At 29.9% G+C, this 21,053-nt stretch overlaps 1 protein-coding gene across 1 annotated transcript in view; it reads right to left on the reverse strand.

Moving 5' to 3' along the window:
- Positions 1-7,305: 7,305 nt before the first annotated feature.
- Positions 7,306-21,053, reverse strand: part of LOC117180713 (rhamnogalacturonate lyase-like) — a 44,392-nt gene continuing 30,644 nt past the window's right edge. Inside the window, exons 2-3 of the mRNA XM_033373203.1 lie at positions 9,056-9,129; positions 7,306-8,949 (exon numbers count right to left, since the gene is read on the reverse strand). Of these exons, the coding sequence (XP_033229094.1) occupies positions 7,306-8,949; positions 9,056-9,129 (1,718 nt within the window). The remainder of the gene's footprint in view (positions 8,950-9,055; positions 9,130-21,053) is intronic.

The raw sequence follows: 21,053 nt of genomic DNA on the forward strand, positions 1-21,053 counted from the left end.
CTTGCATTTATTGAAACATCATTTTAATAAAATTAAATCTTTTGATTATTTTCAATAGAATTTTATAGTACTCAATATTTCTTAAGCTGAAGTTCTTTAAAATTCAACTTTGAAAGGATGTCTAGAATAATTTTAAATTTGGAAGTTTGTAGAGAAAATGTAATTAATTTCAGAATAATAAACGTTTAGAATTTTCCGTGTATGTTTTATTTCAAAAACCACATAATATTAAGAAACAATCTAGATAATTTAGTTTTTGACAAAAGCATGTTGGTGGACCTAAAGATCTTTTGATTATTATTAAAATACAACCAAAATGGATTAAATGTAGGTCGTGATAAGTAATCTTGCTTCCGAGGACAAGTATTTCAATGTTGGATAATTGTTTATGGTAAAATAATTGAATGTTAGTAGAATGCGTAGAGAACAATGCATAGTGGTCGGATAAAATAGTCATTTGACAAAAATAAATTTTCACCTTAAACGTGTATGTTGCTCCCAGAAATGAATAACAAGAAGAACATTTAACAACAAGAAACTATAATCACCTTTGCAATTGAACAAAACGTGAATGAATTAAGAATTATTTCACTTTCGTTGGTACAATATACACTTCTTCATTTTCTTATTAGCTTGGATTTCTTTTAGGCCTTCAGTAATTTCAAAAAATCAGATGAAATGAGAAATGCTTTGACTGGAAGTTGATGGTATTGCATTGCAAACCTTCCGAACTATCATTTTAAATTGTAGTTGCTGAGCTACGGTAACTACGGTAACCATATATACTATATTTCTTCTGAAACGTTTATTCAATCCTTTAATTTTGCGAAAGTAGGAAATTGATTGAGGTAACCGCTTTAAATAATAATTGTAAAATGATTTGATGAAAACAAATCAATCCTTTCTTCGACCGTTGATAATTATTGATTTCAAATCGTAGATTTGAAATAATAATCTAATAATAATAATAATAATAAATAAAAAATAAAATAATAAATAATATAAAATAATAAAAAATAAAAAAATAATCACTAATCTTTAATATAATTATTTAGATTAGGAACCTTGGAAAAAGGTACGCATGTGTACCGAAACGTCAGGAAGTTTCAAAAGGTGTTTTTTCTATTAAATAAATATCTGAGTTTCGAAGAACATGTTTTTTTGACTCATATTTATTTTTTCGATTTACGATTGGACCGTAAGACATAAATAATTTGAAATCTACGATTTGAAATCAATTAAATAATTTTTTTTTCAGCAGATAAAAATAAAATTTGTTCCTGACAGCGCATCTCGTTTCTACTGAGGAACAAACAGTTATTTGCTTCTTGTATCTGATGTTCACAAGTTTATTTAGAAATCCATAACCTCTATTTTAAAATGCTTTCAAAAAGTTTAAATTTAAAGATTAAATTTTTTTTTAATAATCAAGAAAATCACTTTTTACTTTTATTTCCGTGTTCCTTGATGTTTCCAGTTTACAATTTCCTATTCATATATTTTAAAATCGGATTTTTTGATTCTGTAGCGTTGAAATGTCTAAGCGTGATTCTTACAGACCCACGTGTGGTGTTATCAGAGTCACTTTAAGTGGTAAGCCGTTCTAATGTTAATATCTCACAAAGAACGGCGCAGATCTTGAATTTGCTTGTCAAGCCGTTCTTTTAATTTCGAAATTTCTTCTATACCGTCTTTCAGAAAGAAAAAATCAGTTTGTCTAGAATATCGTGTAGAAGATATCTGTGGATTCTTCTAGAGTATTGTTTTGTCATTAAAAGGTAGATAACGTGATTGAATGAATAAAATGTTTGCCGCTTTCATCAAGCTGAACTTAAGTTTTTATTCGCAACATTACATTCATTTTTTAATGCAGATATGGGTGAACTCCGCAATATCTCAACAATTCTTCTCTTTTAACTGTTATCAATTCTCGATCACATCATATTGCAATAATTTACGTTGAAATTTAAAAACCTATATTTATTTTCTGCTGCAAAAATCGTCTTTTATCCTGAAAAAAGTTGTATCTAGAGGACTGCCAAAGCAGACTTTAACGACTTGCTTGAAGTTCTTAAATGCTTTAACTTACTTTTGGCAGCCCAAACTTTCTCTTGTTCGCAAAATAACTATTTTGTCCAGTAACGTCTTACAATAATTCCTTTGAAAGCTGCACTTCCGTTACGACACCCAAAATCAAATGTAACTCAGGTGGAGGAATAATTTGGAAAAAGGTTTGGTCCACATTGATCAAGAAAATAGGTAAATATATACTATTTTGATATTTCTTCGCATGTATATTATTAGTACTTGTCATTTGCCAGTCCATATAATTTATAAAAGTATTTAAAATAGCTCTTAAAGATCGCTTCCCTTACAGAAATCGCCCGATTTCAAACGTAATACCGATCTGGCCCGGATCCATTTTCCCGGTCTGGTCCTGATCGGTAGAATTCTGTGGCCCATATCTGGGCCCGACCGGGCCAGACCGATTTCCTACTGAAACGCCATCTTCATGCGCTTCCAGAACTAGTGCTGCTTGATGCTTTCTGATAGTTAAACGATACAAGTCCTCCAAAAACTTTTCCCCATATTCTGCGTCGCTTATTGGCTCAAAATTTGAATGTTCTATATTCTGCATAAAACTTTTGATACATAATAACAAAACGATGAGTTCTATCTCTTTTTTGAGTAAACAACTTTTATTAATCAAGTTATTTTTGTACCTTCTGTCCATTTTTTCACGAATTTTTATTTTTGATGCCATTCTTATGAATAGAACTTAAACTACACCCCCTATCAAAAACTGATTTGTGGAAGCTTTATAGGTCTGTTTTAAGTCCACAATTTTTGTTGAATAATTTTTTTCTTAAATTGGGTCGTTTATTTCTTTATTTAAATTTTTTTTACTTTCAAAGTTATTTTTCACGAATAAAGCAAAAACTATGAGTTGATAGAACGCATAGTTTTTGCAAAGTTTTTGCACTATGCGTTCTATCAAGAAGTGATTATTGGCAAAGTAGATCTTTTTGGGGCCATAATTTTTTGTTTAATTCATTTTTTTAGTATTTTTCATAGTTGATGGACAAACTGGAATTTTTCATTATTTCTTGTGTGATCAAAATTAGAATTTTTTATTTTTCAAGAAAATCCAAAAAATTTGTTATGATAATCTTGTAGGGTTCTCAAAAAGCAACGTTTTTCTTATCATGATTTTGTTTCGCGTCGTGCTATGTTTGACTTAAAATTTCGATTTTCGATTGATTTTTTTACTGTTATAAATGCTTGAACTCTAATCATTTTCTTTTTATTGAAAAAAGTCATTAGGATAATTTTTTGGCTTACTAAGCACTACGAATAGCCATACATAAAAATTTTGGTACATAAAAAAAATATTCCCACACATTCTTTAAATGCTCTAACTTTTTACATTTCTATCCAAAATGGCTGGTTAACGAACTCGTCCTTTCTTTTAGGGCCTAAAAAAAGTGTGCCGAAACTCAAATTGATCCGTTTATTTTTTTGTCAGTTATCCTGTTTACAGAAAGAAGGTCGGACGGCCGGATAGACAAACAAACAGTGACCATTGCCAACACTTGTTTTTCAGATTCAGGGGGTTTCAAAACGTGGAGATCCGTTGGAATACTGTGTGTCGAATTTCGGAACATTCTAATACTTTTTTAATCATAAACTATGAGATGTAAAAACTTATCTGTAATCGATGTGATTCCCTCAATAATCAAAAAGTGTAGCTTCGGATTCATAAATGCAGCATTTCACGAAGAAGTTCAAAAAAATGCTTTATAACACTCTAACTTAAAAACGGTTATCTCTATACAAAATTTTATTAAAAATAAAAGGCTTGTTTTCATAAGCTTTCCGAATATAATTTTAGAAAAAAAATGGTAAATAAATAATAAAATTGTTAATAAAACTAATTTAAACAAAATATGACCCGAATTTAGTGCATCCTAAAATGTCACTTGGCTATTGGATTATCCTTGGTCACGAACAATATTTCACTAGGATTACGTCATAAAAGAGATTAGCCTGGTTGTTCTCCAAACACTTTCTAAACTGTTTTTCAAAGGAAAAAAAACCTTCTTTGACTACCAGTGGCACTTCAAATCTTTGTTAAAGTTTTATATAGGGAACAAGTTTCAATAAGTCGGTTTGTACCTTTATTTACATTTTAAACTTTTTTTAGATCCTTACTCTAAATGTGATTTTCACTATTTAAAAATTAGGAAACGTTTACAATCTTATTTTTCATACTGGGTGATATCGTTTAAGAAACCACTTAAAAGAACATATGCACACCTAAAATGATAAAAATAAAACATTCAACTTTCGATATTTACAAAATGTAAAAAACCTCCATTTTTTAAACCGCAAATTATAGGGTGGATATCATTCCGAAAATACCATAGAAACCTCTAAGTGTTGAGTTTAGATTCGAAATCGGAAGGCCTTATCCGGCCTATAAATAGAGTATATGTGACCGTCCGCGAAGAAAGGGCCCTTACGCGGCAAAAATAGATTTTTAGGTTTTTAAACCAATCGATAGTTGTTGAGTTGCTCTTTCATTTGCAAGGATCAGAAATTTTTTAAATTGATTACTTTTTTTGTTATTGAGCTGCAAACATAGGCATGATAAACGTAGTCGGAGACCGAACGAGAGGCTTACGAAATGCAGTCCCACTACTTACCACTGCAGCTGTCATGCGCTGTGTCCGTGAGCTCCACTGACTCTCGCCTAAAGATGCAGTGGTAAGTGGTGGTGGTGGTTTTCATTGACGCCTTCCCCACTACTCAAATGCCTGCTTGCGGACTCGGCTACGATCGCCCGTACTGTAAAATTCAGCTTTGGCGCGTAAGGTCCCTTTCTTCGTGGACGGACACATATGCAAATTTAAAATGATTCTTTTTTTGTTGAATAATCGATTTGAAAAGAATATTTAAAAAGATTGTTTAATATTTTAAAACAATAAAGAACTTTTCACAAAAAGAATGTGGCGGACTTTAAAGTAATGTTTTTAACTTTCCGGAATTTTTTAATTTCAATTGAAATTCTAAATATTTTAAAAGATATATAGAAAGCTTCGAAGTTTTGAAAAAATGTAAATATCAATTTCAATTTGACGAGAATGCACAAATTTATTCAAATATAGAATGAAACATCTTATTAAGTTTCTTAGCAAAATTTAAAATAATTCGTTTTTTCAAATTAATTTGAAAAGAATATTTAAAAAGATTTGAAAATATTAAAAAACATTAACAAACTCGTGACAAAAAAATCAGTAGGCTTTTAAGAGAATGTTTTCAATTTTTGCTTAAATCTTAAGAAAAATCCGAATTATTTTAAAAACTATTTAGAATGTTTCGACGTTTTAAAAATATTTTAAGATTAGTTATGATTTGAAGAGAATGACACAACATTTTTATTCAAATACACATTTTCACAAATAAGGGATCGTCCATAAATTACGTAACGCGTTTTTCTTTTGTTTGAATAAAGACGAGCATGAAATTGATGTGAAGTTGAGAAGGACACAACGATATAAACAAAAGAAAAAAGTGTTATGTAATATATGGACGATCCCTAAAGAAACTCTTTAAGAATTTTGAAAGTTTTCAAGAGAATACAAATATTTTCTTTAAATTTCTGTTAAAGTTCGAAATAATTTTTTAGTTTGACTAGTTAATTGTTAAAGAAAATTTTAAACAATTTAAAAAGAATTCTAAAAATATAAAACATTTGTGGAAATTTAGAAGTTCAATTTGTTCCATTTTTTCAAAATGAAACATTAATTTCTTATTACTATCTGCAGTCTAACAATTTTAGGTTAATCTCACTTTCAGATTGTCGACCTTTACATTAACTTTATCGGATGCAGTTAACTTTTTGTAATAAAGATCTTTTGACCCAAGCAAGACTTTAGCTCAGAATTGGATAACTGCATTATCTTTTAATGATGGTTTCGATTTTATAAGATTCGTTTTCGCTGCTTCAAAAATTCTAATGTTGTTGTTTATCTAGTTCTGTACTGGCGTCCTTGCGTTTTTGTTATTGTTATAGCTTTTGAAACATTTTTGGACAAATTTGAGTTGGTTTAAGAGACATGTAAGAATTTTAGGAGTTTTAAAGCTTAAAAATCTAAAAGTAAACATGCTTGAAGTTCTTATAGTTTAAATGAACGACATTTTTCATTAATTGTTTTGTAATCTAGAAAGAGTGAAAAAGTTAATGATGTATTAAACTCAAACTCCAAAATACGATCTCTAAAGATGCGAGTGCTCCACAGATACCAGCGTCCCGACTACAAAGGAGCGAGCGGAATTTTCTCCCTCGCGGTCTTCCCTTGGAGGTCCCGATTCCCGAAATTCTAGTTTCGTTGGAGTTCGAGTGTACATTAAAGACGGCAGGAATTCAGAAACCGAGCGAACATTCGAAACAGGTAAGACTATTGTCCAAGTCAAGCAAGTGGAAATAGGGATTTTTTTTCGAAAATCCTTGTTTAAAAAATTTAACAATATAGAGATTTGAAAACTGCATCTTTTCTTCAGAGGGGGTTTTTTGGTTGCATCGCTTATGTTAAAAAAAGAAATGTTATTTTTTTACACAGTTTCTTTTCTTTGAAAAACCGTGTTTTTTTTAATAACTCGCTATAATATGGACAATTATTAATAAAATTGACAATTTTAGTTTTGTTTTAAGAGGTAGGGGAGTCTTCCCCACTTCTGTTGACGTGGGTTAATATTTCATAAACATTGTTATTGTTTGTAATAATTTAACCCGAAAACATGTAAACGGTGAAAACATATTTTGTTCATTTGAAATTTCAGAACTTTAATAAAATGTAAGGGCAGTTTCTTGGTACTCAGGTACTTGAAATTCGTCGTTATTCCCCGTTGGCAGTTGTTCCGTAGGAAGCCAATATTTGGCTGCCTGGTCTCAGAATCCCGAGACGATACGAGCGATATATCGGCTATTCGATACCAAAGCGATATGAGACAAAAACGAGTCTGGAGTCACAGAAACCGATACCGATACGAGATGAGACGAAATTTTTCGATACAATATCGAGACAGTATCGTATCGAAAGGCATTACTCAACTAGAGTACCAAAACCGAAACATGGCCTCGTATTAAGATAATAACAAAGTAGACAATGATAAGTTGTAGTTGTGTCTCATTACGAGATATAAATATTGATTAAAGTCTAAATACAACACATTTCTATAAAACTTCCTTGATTTCTTTACATAATAAGAATAGAAATGGGACGTATATTCGACTTTTTAAAACTATTCATCGCTTGAGAGATTTATGCTATCGTACATAAGCAGTCCATGGCGAACAGTTAAACTTATAACATTATCTCCAGTGGTTACCAGATTGCTGGGTATGTTTATATATTCAGCATGAAAATTTCCGCTTTGTGGTGCACTCCGATAAATAGATTTATCATTTTCATAGTGAAATTCTTTCATTAGATGACCATTAACACTCACAGCAAAAATAGGAATCCCTGAATCGCTGGGGTTAACTTTACTTGCCGCTGCTATCCCAATTCGTAAAATTCTATTTTTGCCATCTACAATATCATGATACCTTATATTCCAAGTTCCCGGCTTAGTTTGTGCATAATACCAGTCAGTATGGATGTCGCTTTTTCCAATACGGAATTCTAGATTTGCTGGTGCTAAAGTATGCCAAATATAATTTCTTGGCTTGTCACTATAACGATATGAGTCTGATCGTCTATTTGTTTCTCCAATGGACCACTTTACTTTTGTGGGAACCGATAAATTCAAAGTGGCTCTAATCGTTCCTGCAGTTATGGTTATCTGTTTTTCTGCCTGGAAACCAATTCCATAACCTGCTATGGGATATGCAGTTAACTTATATCTTCCAGGCCTGATATTTTCCAGATGAAAATCACCATTTCCGTTCGTTTCCGTGGAATACGAATATCCAAGAGTCTGCAGGTCAAACTCTTCTTTCAAGGAAGATGAAAGTACAACCATGCTTCTTGGAGGTCCAATGATCCGACCAGTTAGTGCACCTCGTTTAAGTGGATAATCCGCTTCCTTCATCCACTTATAAGGCCAGAGACCCTTTTCCAATTTAACTTGACGAATTGCATCTGCCTTCATCTTATCATCCGTTCCCTCATTAAAGTAAAGCAGCCAGGGGCCATAAATTTTTGACCAGCCAACAGGTGCTTGTAGTGCTGGTGTTCCAAAGTGGGATCCTGTCATATAGTTTGCTATTAGAGCATCCTCATGAACTAGAAGGTCTTGTTTTAGAGGACCACCAGAGTGGTATTCAGGGCTAGCGGATATCAACCAAGCACCATACCCATCCCCAAATACTCCCAAATATGTTGAATTTCTTATATAACCAGCATAGTCGTACTTGGTATAGATAGTACCATTTTTAAGTCTCCATGTTGTATCCTGAATTAATTTGTCATTGGTCAACACACTTGAATCTGGCAAGATACCCTGTTGTACGCTATTAGTGACTTGGTGTGTTGCTTTAGGATTAAATCGATAAATGACACGCAGCTCGTCAAATGTTAGAGGATGATCTTGGTTATTTGTGCTTTTCACGTAGGTATAAAGACCACTCAATCCTCGTTCGATTATCAAATGATATTCAAGCTTCAAAAATCCAGGACTGTCTTGAAGATACATAATGTGGGCATGTTTAGCTGATTTGCTGATCACTTGAAGCGAACTAGGAGAAAATTGATTAAAAGTACTGTTATACCAATCAAGATAAAAAGTTGCACCAGCAGCTACATTTTCTACACGGTTTTTGCCATTTTTGTATAAAGAAGATACAGTAGCGCGACTATCAAATGAGATAGTTATCAGTCCATTATCGAGAGAAGCAGTCAGGCCATTAATTTTCACTGATACGTCAGGATGTGGTGAATCTTTCTGAAAAAGATGTATCATTCATCAGGAAAAGGGTTTGTTTTGATTTTGCGGGAGAATTATGGTTTACCGAAAATAAAGGTTTATTAACAAATTTGGCTTGACTTACGCCACTTGTTCCAGCTTCGGCGACTGAATCAATATTCTTACTTTTCTGGTTCTTCTTTACTGGTTCTGCTGCAACTGATAAAAGACAAACAAAATTTAAGCGTTCATAAAAAGTAGAGTTCATTTTAAGTGATCACAAGAATGTTTATATTGAAATGGGATTTGGCTGTAACTTATTCTATTAAGTCATTTGGTACAGTGGGAGAAGTCTAGCAAATATGTCTGGAAAATTCCAAACAATGGCGGAGATATCAGATATTTTTTGAAATTTTTAGTTTGTGTTTCTAATTAACCAATTTAACTATTAATCTTCAACAATTTTTTGTAATAAGTTTTACTTTTAGATGCAGACATTTTTTAAAATAAAAAAATGTTAACTTGTTTGAAAACCCAAAAATCAAAAATATCGTTTGTGCAAATAGGGGAATTAAGCCTTAATCAGTCGATTCGCTTGGATACTGACCATTTTTTTTGTCCGACTATATTAGAAACTCGGATTCTTCGTTTATATGTAGCCAGCGAAAAACTGCCCTTTGTGCCCTAGAGCTCAAAAAGCAAAAGAATAGCGCCTGATGGTGAAAAAAAGTTCTATTCTCCGCCTACCTCGCAAGCCAACGAAAGAAAAATTTAAAAGAGAAATTGAATTTTTTTATTAAATTTGAAAAAATTGGTTTCAGAAATCTAAAGTTGCGCACTTAGCATTATGCTTTTTTTCTGTCGTTGTTGGAGTTAATGCCTCGCACTGATTTAACCTATAATAGTTCTAATTCAGATCGCGTTCCCACATCGAAAAATGAATTATGAATAACAACATTTACTGTTGAAATTAATTTTTTCTTACAATCTACAACTTTATTCCTCTTCTCATTATATTACATAAGAAATTTTACTTTATTAATTTTTTTAGGCGATGTATTTTAGGTGCACAAATTTTGGTAAATATTTTTTTTCGGAAATTGTGTCGTTTTCCAAAAATTTAATCTTTTTTGGGATGAAATTTTTGTTGAATTATATTTTTTCGTGTCTTTCATAGTTGGACCATAAAATGGGATTTTTTATTTTTTATTATTTTTCGTGCGATGACAATTTTATTTTTGAACACCCCATAATATTCCTATACAACTGTTTGAAATACACAACATTTGTTTACCCAAAAAAGAGATACAAATTTATTATAAATAATTTTTGATCGGATGCTTAGTTTTTGTTTTAACCTCGAAAAATAAGATTAACAATACAAAAACTAATTAAAAAAAAGAGGAACCCAGGCACAAAAAAAATCAATAGATGAAAGTTACTCATATAAGAAGAGCTACAAATTTGTCGCGAATAATTTGTTGATAGAATATGTAGTTTTTGTTTTAATTGTAAAAAATAGAATTAAAAGTAATATAATTTAATTTTCGGAAAAACCACACAGCAGGCAAAACAAAATAAAAAGATAAAAGTTGTTCAATAAAAAAGCATATAAATATTTGTATAGAGCTTTCACATATTATGTAACATTATTTTCGACCTTTTAATTCCCATCCCACTCTCCTCCCTCATGTAACAGAACTTAACATTTTTTGATACCCCCTACCTCCGTTAAGTAACATTTTTAATATTATGTTTATAAGCATAATAAATATTTTCTAAATAAAACAAATGTCTATTAAGATGCAGTATTGTCTAGTAATAAATCTTCTAATAAATTAAGATCCTCTATACACATTTCGAAATTTTAGGAAAACGTTTGATATGTTGGAAAACTTTTTTTTTTATTTTCAGAACTTCATTCTTCAAAATGGAAAATCAATTTAAAAAATTTCGCAAGAATATTAGGAAAATTCTTTCGTTTTCAAATCTTTTCATACCTCTTGAACCTTTCAATCTTTATAAAATTCCCTGATTTTTTTTTATATTTTGCAAGAAAAAAATGGCCTCAAAATTTTTCAGATTCTTTTTTGACATTTTTTAAAATATTTAAAATTTCTTTGATATTTTTCTAAATAATCTCGTGAAATTAATTTTTCAATATAATTTTTTTCAACTTACCTAGGAGTCCTAGATATTTTTTTATTTTCGTGAAACCTTATAAAATTCTTAAGAAATCTTTACAAGTTTTAATTATTTTTCATCAATCAAAAACTTATGAATATCTCGTAAATTCACCAATTTTTCTCCAAAATCATGGAATATGGGACAATTGCCAAGTTTTCGCTTAAAAATCTTTTACATACTTTTCGAAAATTTTCGGATATAATTAAAAATGTTTTGTTATCTTTTTTTACATTTTCTCTTAGAATTAATTACAAAACAATTATTTTAAATATTCACATGAAGCTTAAGGACCTTTTAACTCTCTGGGTACCCTGCAAGGTTCCGTGTACTTAAAAAATTGTTGCATCCTTGAAAATTAAAAAAAAATGTCCCAAGGTCTTCCATATTCTTTTTTTATACATTTAAAAATTTTCAAACTCAAAATTATTCTTTTTAAATAAAGCCTAAACTATCGAAAAATTTTCCCACAAATATTGGGGAACATTCAATATCCTCAAATCTTTCATAATTATTCGAAAGCTTCTTTAAATTCTTTAAAATAAGTTTTGGCCCATAATTGAATTTTTCTTATTTTATTAAAAATGTAAGAAAGTTTATAAGTTATAGTATAGTAGCAGAATATTAAGAACAACATTATTTTCCATTATCAAAGAATTATTTATAATTGAAGTTTGCTGTCGAATTGAATTATTTATTTAGACATTCTATGACAAACACAGTTAATGGTATAGAAAAATTCATAAATTAAAAATGTTACGTAACCGTAAATGTATTGCCGATTTTCTTGCTTCCAAAATTATATTGAAATTGAAATTTGGAGTGAAGATGTTAACTTGAGTTTAGTCTGAATCTCCACTATTTGAATATTTAAAAAAATTAAAATTAAAAACCCAAAGGAATTTTAGTCTTCCTTCAAGCTCTCTAATGCACGAACAACGAATTTCCGAAAACCACCCCTTTTTATGCCAAGAATTGATAGCAATACATGCGCTGATTCGTGCTTCGTGTGATTAATGATGAAAGAAAAAAAGAGACTTTTCTAAAACATGTACAAATAAAACCACAATAAAAATTAAAAAATTAATTCTACGAGAGGTGGTAATGGATCCGGATAGATATAATCATGATTGAGCTAATAATCACATATATAAATTGATGTGGTACCATATATTAAAACAGTGAAACAGGCTTTTTCAAAGGAGATTCATTTCTAAAAAACTTTTTACATTCTCATCAGAAAAGGTATTCGATTTGTGGAAAATTTGACCCCTCCCCTCCAATTTTTGTTAAACAATTTATCCTAACCACTTTTTTCTATACATCAATCTATCGCTTTCAGTCGAGTGTGAGGGGTTGCCTTCAAATGGCCTTGGACTGATTTCGGGGTGGCAGAAACGTAAACAGTGAGGGCCAACTAACTTGTTTTCAATTGGAATATATATCTATATATATATATAATGTCGCCACCGCCCTCGCCCTACTTCCCTGAGAAACTGCTTGAGCCAGCAGTTCTAGGTAGACTGAGAACGGAGTGACTAAAGCCGAGAGTTTGGTGTAAAACAACAATTAACAGAGTTGTAGAATTTTTAACTTATAAAAAAAACGAAAAAAGATGATTCGAAAAAAATTGGCACACAAAAAAGATCTGTAAATTTTTTATGGGTGACTTTTTTCTAGGACACGTTGTTTTTTTTCTAAAGTACGAAAACAACATTAAAATTTAAAAAATGTTGTTATAAATCATTTTTTTATAGGATGCGCAGTTTTTTGTTTTATTTGTGAAAAACAGCATTACAAATAAAATTCTTGGAAGTTTCTGTCCTTTCTGTCCTTGCCTACGTATGTATACAAAGGTGGTCCTTTAAAACTAGGTGTAGTAAATTTAAATAAATTTTAATAATAAATTACGAAAAATTTAAGGAATTCAGAGATTTTAAGGTATTCAGGGAATTTAGAGAATGCAAAGAATTCATGGAATCAAGAAAATTTAAGAAAAAAAAATACTATTCAAGGAATTAAGAAACTTCAAGAATTGAAGAGAACATAAGGAATTAAAAGAATTCAAGGAAATGAGAAAATTTAAGGGATTAGAAAATTCGAGGCATACAGAAAATTCAAGGCATTTCATGAATTCAAGGAATTCAGCGAATTCGAGGAATTCAGAGAATTCATAAATTTTAGAGAATTGAAGGAATTAAGATAATTCAAGGAACTAAGAGAATTCAAGGAATTAAGAGAATTCAAGTGATTAAAAGAATTTGTGGCATTTAGCAAATTCGAGGAATTCGGTGAATTCCAGGAATTTAGCGAATTTAAGGAATGTAAAGAATTACATGAATTAAGAAAATTTAAGGAATTCAGAGCATTCAAGAAATTCAGAGACCTCTAGGAATTGAGAGAATTCAAGAAATTTAGCAAATTGGAGGAATTCAGAGAATACAGGGAGTTGAGAGAATTCAAGGGATTAAGAGTATTCGAGGCATTCAGAAAATTCAAGGAATTTCATCATTATGAGGCATTTAGCAAATTCAAGGAATTCGAGAATTCAAGGAATTGATAAAATTCAAGGGATTAATAAAATTCGAGGCATTCAGAGAATTCAAGGAATTGAGAGAATTCAAGGGATTAGGAGAATTCGAGGCATTCAGAAAGTTCAAGGCATTTCGCGATTTCATGGAATTTAGCAAATTCGAGGAATTCAGAGAATTCAAGGAATTCAGAGAATTCGAGGGATGAAGAGAATTCGAGACACTCCGACAATTTAAGGCATTTCGTGATTTCAGGGAATTTAGAAAATTCGAAGAATTGAGAGAATTAAAGGGATTAAGAGAATTCGAGGAATTCCGAAAATTTAAGGCATTTCGTAATTTCAAAGAATTTGGCAAATTCGAGGTATTCAGAGAATTCAAAGAATTTTGAGAATTTTAGTGTTTCAGATAATTCTAGGCATTCAGAAAATTCAAGGCATCGGGAAAATTCAACGCAATACATCAAAGGGACGAAAAGAAATAATAAAAAATATACTCTTACCATTTTCTAGAAAATGCAGTCCTGAATTTAGAAAAAATTCGTGAATAATTGCGTTCTAAATATAATTTGGAAACTCGTTTTCCGATTTCACCCCGTCAATTTTCGAAAGGGCTATAGAAGGGAGGACTATTGCAGGGTTTCACTCTACTGCGATTCAAAAGAGACCTTTTTGATAAGGTTTCATGCCAGCATTCCAAATGCAAAGAATAAATATTCGAACGCAAATGGAATACGAAAGAGTGAAATTATTAAAAAATATCATTCAAATAGGATATTATGATTTTTGTGAAATACTACGTATTATTTATATTATAAATTAATATTTTTTAAATTTCGTTTTGTAAATTGAAAAAATTAAATAATCTGTAATTTTTAAATATTTGCAATTTAAAGACTTACAATGTAAAATTCTTTAATTTTAACCATTTCGATTTGAAAATCTTAAATTTGGAAAATTTACCATTAAAAACTCTTTAATTTTTAAACATGTATAAATGAAAATTCTTGAGTTGTGATGATTTTGAAGATCAAACGTCAAGAGTTTTCACTTATGCATCTTTCAAATAAATAAATTTTGAAATGTAATGCATTCATATTAAAGCATTTGTAATTGTAAAAATTAAAACTCGCAATGGTTTTTAAATTATACATTAAACAAAAATGAAATTCTTTAATTTTAAAGATTTACAATTGAAAGTTCTACAATGTTGAAGAATTACATTTCATATTCTTCAATTTGAACGATTCGCATTTTAAATGTTTTCATTATCAAAAGAATTGCAATTCAAAATTCTCTTGTATTGAACACTTAAAATTGAAATTTATTTCATTTTTAGGATTTATATTTTAAAGATATGTACTTTTGAATGATTTTTAAAAATATTTAATTGAGTTTTGATGGTTCACAATGGAAAATTCTTAAAGTTTTAAGATTTTGAACTGAAAACACTTTAATATTTAATATATATTTTCAAAATTTGTTTGAAATAGTGTGCAATTTTAAATTGTGGAAATTGAAATTTATTTAATTGTCAAGATTAGCATTTCGCAATTATGTAAATTTAACATTTTTCAAATATAAAATTAAATTTGGAAGATTTACAATTTAATTTAATTTTAAATATTCCAAATAGATAAAATTTGAGATGTAAATCATCATAATTGTAGATTTTTTTATTGTAAAAAATAAAATTTTTATAATTTTGAATCGTAAATGATTTAAATAAAAAAAGCTTAAGTTTTAAAGATTAGTAATTTAAACTATTTAAATTTTGAAGAGTAACGATGAAAAGTTCTTGAATTTACAAAGGAAATTTTCAAGTTTGTCCATCAATAGGACTTATATTTTAAATAAATGTAATTTCTAATATATTTTCTAATAGTTTCATTCTGAAGATTGAAAACTGAAAGGTTTTCTTATTAACTCAAGGAACTTCAGTGATTACTGAAATTATAATTATTTAGTCCATAAATTATTAAAAAAATTCAACTATTTTGGGTAAAAATAGTTCTGTTGGTTTAAAATCTTTCTTCTTCTTAAGTTAACAATTTCAATCTTCTGTTGAAATTTGCTTTATTTAATTGTGAATTTTTTTCTCACTAAAATAGAAAGTTAATCTTTGGGGTGGCAAATGATTCTGCATGGTTGAAAATTAACTGAAAATGTATCCGTTCAAATTTTTTGAAAATTCGTTTGTCTCAATTGAAGATTCACATATTTTTTGGTAGGAAAGTAATCGTCCCTAGTCCGAATTTCAAATTATTGGTCAAAAAATCAATAATTTGCTTAGAAATTCATCTATTTTATGAAAAATAGAATATTTCCATAGAATAAATCGAATTGCTGCTGGACTTATGTCAAAATGGACATACCCTTTGAATATGGAAGATTAGGTGAGTCCCGTTTTCAAATCACTATTTATTCTCCTTCATATGATATGAACGTGAGAGACGACAACACATTTTATATCTTATTTAATACATAAATTTTAGTTGAAAAAATAATTGGCATATTTATCAATTTAATTTGATAAATATATTCGTGGTTGATTCTGGAAAGATTAAATTTTTTTCTAATCATCGAAACAGACTTTTGAATTGTTATATTCAAAATTTTTGATTTTGGGAATTGAAATTGCTGTTAAAAATATTTTGTTATCAAAAATATATATATTTCCATAAATATTTACAAAATATGTAGAAACTGAAGTCTTAAATTTCTTTAAAATTAATTGAAAATTGCTCAATTTTTGGTTCTTGAATGGTTCTCTACTATTGGTGATTTTTTCTTTTAGAACATTATAGAATAGTAGAGTATATTTTAAATAAGCGTTGACACAAGACGTGAACAAAATTAGATTAGGTGTGTAAATAATTTTATTTTCATCGTATTAAAGAAAAATAACTTTTAAATACAATACCTTGGCGAAGATAACGTAGTCTATTTACACATTAAAAACATGCCTTCTAATTATTTAATAAAGTTGAAAATGTAAAATAATCGCCTTCTTTTATTAAACTTTAAATTTATAATGTGGGCCAAATGGGCTTATTTACACACGGGAATTTCGTAACTTTCCTATTTGGAAAACAATGAAAAAGAGGAAAGAAAAATAAGAAGGCATTTAACCAAACCCCCTTCGTTCTCTTTTTTATTCCATTTATCTTTTTTATTTTTATTATTATCAAATCGCCACAAAAAAACTTTTATAAAAAATTAACTTTTTTAACATAAATCCAATAGTTTTCAAAATTTGACCAAAAAATTGAAGAACAAAAGTGTTAAAGAAACTATACTCTCTCAATTCCCCCTGATTTTCTGCCATCAAACCATTGCTTTGTCTGCTTTTTATTTGTTGAATTCTAATTTTAATATTGTTCTCAATTAACTTTTGTGAGTAATGCTTTGGAAGAAGGAAATTCCTAACAATATTTAAATTTCCTTTGTGAAATGAAACATGTGACAAACCCAGAGCTCTGTCAGCTAAGTTTTTGATTACCGCATCTTCTTGAAATTGATGTGTAGAAAAGCAATTTAAAATTCTACCTGAATTTGTATTTTTCCTGTACCAATTGGTAATAATATTACCATCCTGACCCTTAATTATTCCTATGCCCTAAAAACTTATTTTACTATTCCTTTCCATTTCATGGGTAAATTAGAGTTTTCGATGAAAACTATTAAAAGCATTGACAATCATCTGAAACTTTGCCAGAAATAAAAAAGAGAAAGAAGGGGATTTGGTTGGTTGCCTTCTCATTTTTCTTTCCTCTTTTTATTTTTTTCCGAGGAGGAAAATTCCTCTCTTTTCTTTTTGTCATTGTATTTTTGGTTTTAGTTTAAGGAATTATGAACATTTTAAGACAACTTTTATCTGCCTTATTCGAACATTCAAGTTACACTTTATCAATGAAAAAATATTAAAACAAATAAAAATAAGATCATTGTATTGTTTTATTTTTCGATTTAATTTGAAAAGTTCCAGTTACTTAAATAACGCGTTTAAGGATAGTTTGTCGAAAAAAATGGTTTAAACAAATTAAATTTGTTTAAACGAATGTTAATTGTATAAACAATTTTTTGCAAAAATAAATATTTATATTCTATTTTAGTAAAAAGTTACATTTGAGCAATACAAAATTGGCTAAAGAATTAACAACAAATTAAATTGGACGTCCTCTTTTATTTGACAATCATAAATAATGCGTACAAAATAAACAAAAGTAATACGTAGGGCTAATATAAAAGCAAAATATTAGATCACTTGAGAGGAGTGGTTTTAAAAATTTCACGTAAATGCATTAATTTGAATAAAATACAGACCTTCATATATCATATTCGCAAAAATTAGGGATTTTCAAATGTATTTTCACTGGGAAAATTAAGCGGGTACGCGGAACCCCTAAGACAAAGGCCTCCTTTATACAAAATTGTATACATTCTTCTATCATTCATTTATTTATGTTAAAAGTAAATAAAACTGTGAAAATGGTACAATGAATAAGTTTCAAAAGAACTGTTTTTGTATAATGAAAAAACTAAATTTCTATTATCTAGGAATAAAAAAATACAAGAATTTTCCGGTCATATCATTGCCTAAAAATATTAATTATCAGTCTGTAAGCATAAAAATAATAATAAAGTAACCACAAACAAAATCGCAAATCAATTCACGCACGTGTACGAACCACCAAATTAAAAAAGAGATCATGCTGCTATACACTGCTAATACTGTCACAGTCTCAGTGTGAGTGCAGGAGCGAAGGATGAAGAAAAAGAGATCAATCGAGAGAGGGAGGGGGGGGGGAGAGGAGAGAGAGAGACAAGAAGAACAGAAGTGACAAAAGCGAAGTAGAGATAGAGAGTTTGAGGGATTGAAAGAGTTAGTCAGTGGGAAAAGCGAAGGAGAAGTAAAGGAGGAAAGGAGATAATCTGAAGCAAGGGAGTTGTTCATCCCCGGAAATTCGTGGGACCGGTACCTCTAGAGAAATAGGTTTTCTCTAAGTACTTATAGCTGTTGCTCTTGGTGGTTCGGAACCCACCTTAAACTGTAGGTCCCCCTTCCACCACCAAGTAAGTGTGTGTAAAGGAATAAAGAAGAAGGTGCAAGAAAAATGCAAACCCTCATGGGACACATTAGAAGCTTCCATTCCAGAAAATTCCAGAGTTAATCTCGAAGCGTTACCGTTACTCTGACTGATTTTTGCGAGTTCACACCGTGCCATAAGAAGTTTTCACTTCACAAAAATTAAAAAAAAAGAGATTTAGAAAACAACATTTTCCTTCCTTTCCCGTTAGGTAGGCTTCGTTGGTATAGCTCGATCTTGTTATATTAGGAGTTCAGGTGGATAATGGGGAAATGGGACCCCGTGGGATGTAGAGGTTCCAAGAGATATGATGGGTCCCGTGGGATGAGAAAGGTCCCAGGAATAGATATGATCCCCTGGGATAAGGCGGCCCTCAGATAATCATTGTGGCTTCCCTGGGATATGGGTAGGGGTTGGGCGAGGAATATCTTATGTCCCCAGAAAAAGGTGGGGCCTCCTAGGATAGGGGTATACCTGGCCTGAGGGATAGAAAGGGTCTCTTGAAATAGGGTTCTTTCGAGTGATAGGTGCGGTAGCTTCGGGTGAAAATCGTCTGTGATATACGAGGTGTGTCTGTAGAATAAACAGGTCACGAGGGTATGGGTTTTGTATTGAATTTAGAAATTTAACTTGAAATTGAGTAATATATTCTAAACCATCTTAATTTCGGTGGGCTTATAATTAGGCCACATAAAATTTTAAGTGTTTAAAATTGAATAATTAATTTAGAAAGGCCTTAAGAATGCAAAAATCTAAGGTATAAAAATGTTAAGAGCACCAAATTAATAAGTTCAATATTTTGAACTTTAGCCCGAAGAAAACTCTAAAATTGAGAAATTGCATATTTTTAACTATAGCATACTATTTACACAAATTTAATTTTGGTAATATCTAATATTTTATATTTAGATTAAGTTTTATATTATACTGAGGGGACTTACCACCAAAGATAAAAAATACTGCAATTGGAATGAGCAGAAGATTGTCAAAAATTTTCATTTTTCAGGCTAATTTTCTAAACGATAACTGACGAGTTTAAACATATTTACTGCTATATATAATATTTACGGTAACATTATTTATCGACATATTGGCCTAAATAAACACTCAGGGTTATAAAAAAATTCCACTTTGTGGAGACTACGTAGCAGAAGCACTACATAACCATTTATAGTAATTCAAACGATTGAAATAAAAAACATGATATATAATAGCATATATAAATATTCAGGACTATACAAAAATTCCACTTTGTGAAGACTACGTGGCAGAAGCACTACGTAATCATTAATGGCATAGCAAACTACTGAAATAAAAAACATCACACATATTTAAAAACTTTTTTTTACAAAAAATTGTCTAGAAATTTCTAAAATAAATTTGACAAAATTCATTACCCATTATTCCTATACCCATCTGTTTTTTTTAGAATCATCTTCCTTATACATTTAATCCAGCCAAGATTTATACTGCCTGAAATAGCTTCTGATAATCTATTTTGAAAAATTGCATAATTACTTCATAATAAAAAAGCCTGAAATGTATTTTATTATGAATATTTTTTAAAAAATAATTTAGCCTTTTTTCATTTCGCATATTTGCGATAACATCAAAGTCATTAAAAAATCATACTTTTTGCACATAGTAAAAATATCTAAGGTACTTATTAATATTTTATTAAATTTTTAATCCCTTATTACAGATTAACAGCAAGAAATGAACACTTAAAACATTCACCGCGATTTTTAAAAATAATTTCTGAGAATTTATGAAATGCAGTGAATTCAGAGATTTATAGTAATTTGACGAATTTAAGAAGATCCGATTCAGAGAATTTAAGGAATTTAGAGAATTCACCAAATTAATGGAATGAATAGAATTCAAGGAATACAGAGAAATAAAGAAATTCAGAAAGTTAAAGAAGCTCGGGAAATTCAAGGAACTCAGGAAATTCTAAGACTTCATAGAAATGAAGGAATGCTCGAAATTCAAAAATTCAAGAAATCCATAGCATTCAAGAAATACAGGGTATTCAAGGAATTTAGAGAATTCAAAAAATCCAGAGAATTAAAGGGATTGAGAGATTTGAAGGAATTCAGAGAATTGAAAGAATTCTGGAAATTAAAGGAACTCGGGAAATTCAAGAAACTAAGAAATTGCAAAGACTTCACAGAATTTATGGAAAATTTAGAATTAAACAAATTCAGAGAATTGAAGGAATCAAGAGAATTCACTGAATTCAGAAAATACATGAAAAAAATTATACACAGCCGTATAGTTTAATTTAAAATAATAATTATCCGCACACTAATTGAAGTTTTCAAACTGATTACTGAAAT

This window comes from Belonocnema kinseyi, chromosome 1 (genome assembly GCF_010883055.1).
Source record: "Belonocnema kinseyi isolate 2016_QV_RU_SX_M_011 chromosome 1, B_treatae_v1, whole genome shotgun sequence".
NCBI classification, from domain to species: Eukaryota; Metazoa; Arthropoda; class Insecta; order Hymenoptera; family Cynipidae; genus Belonocnema; species Belonocnema kinseyi.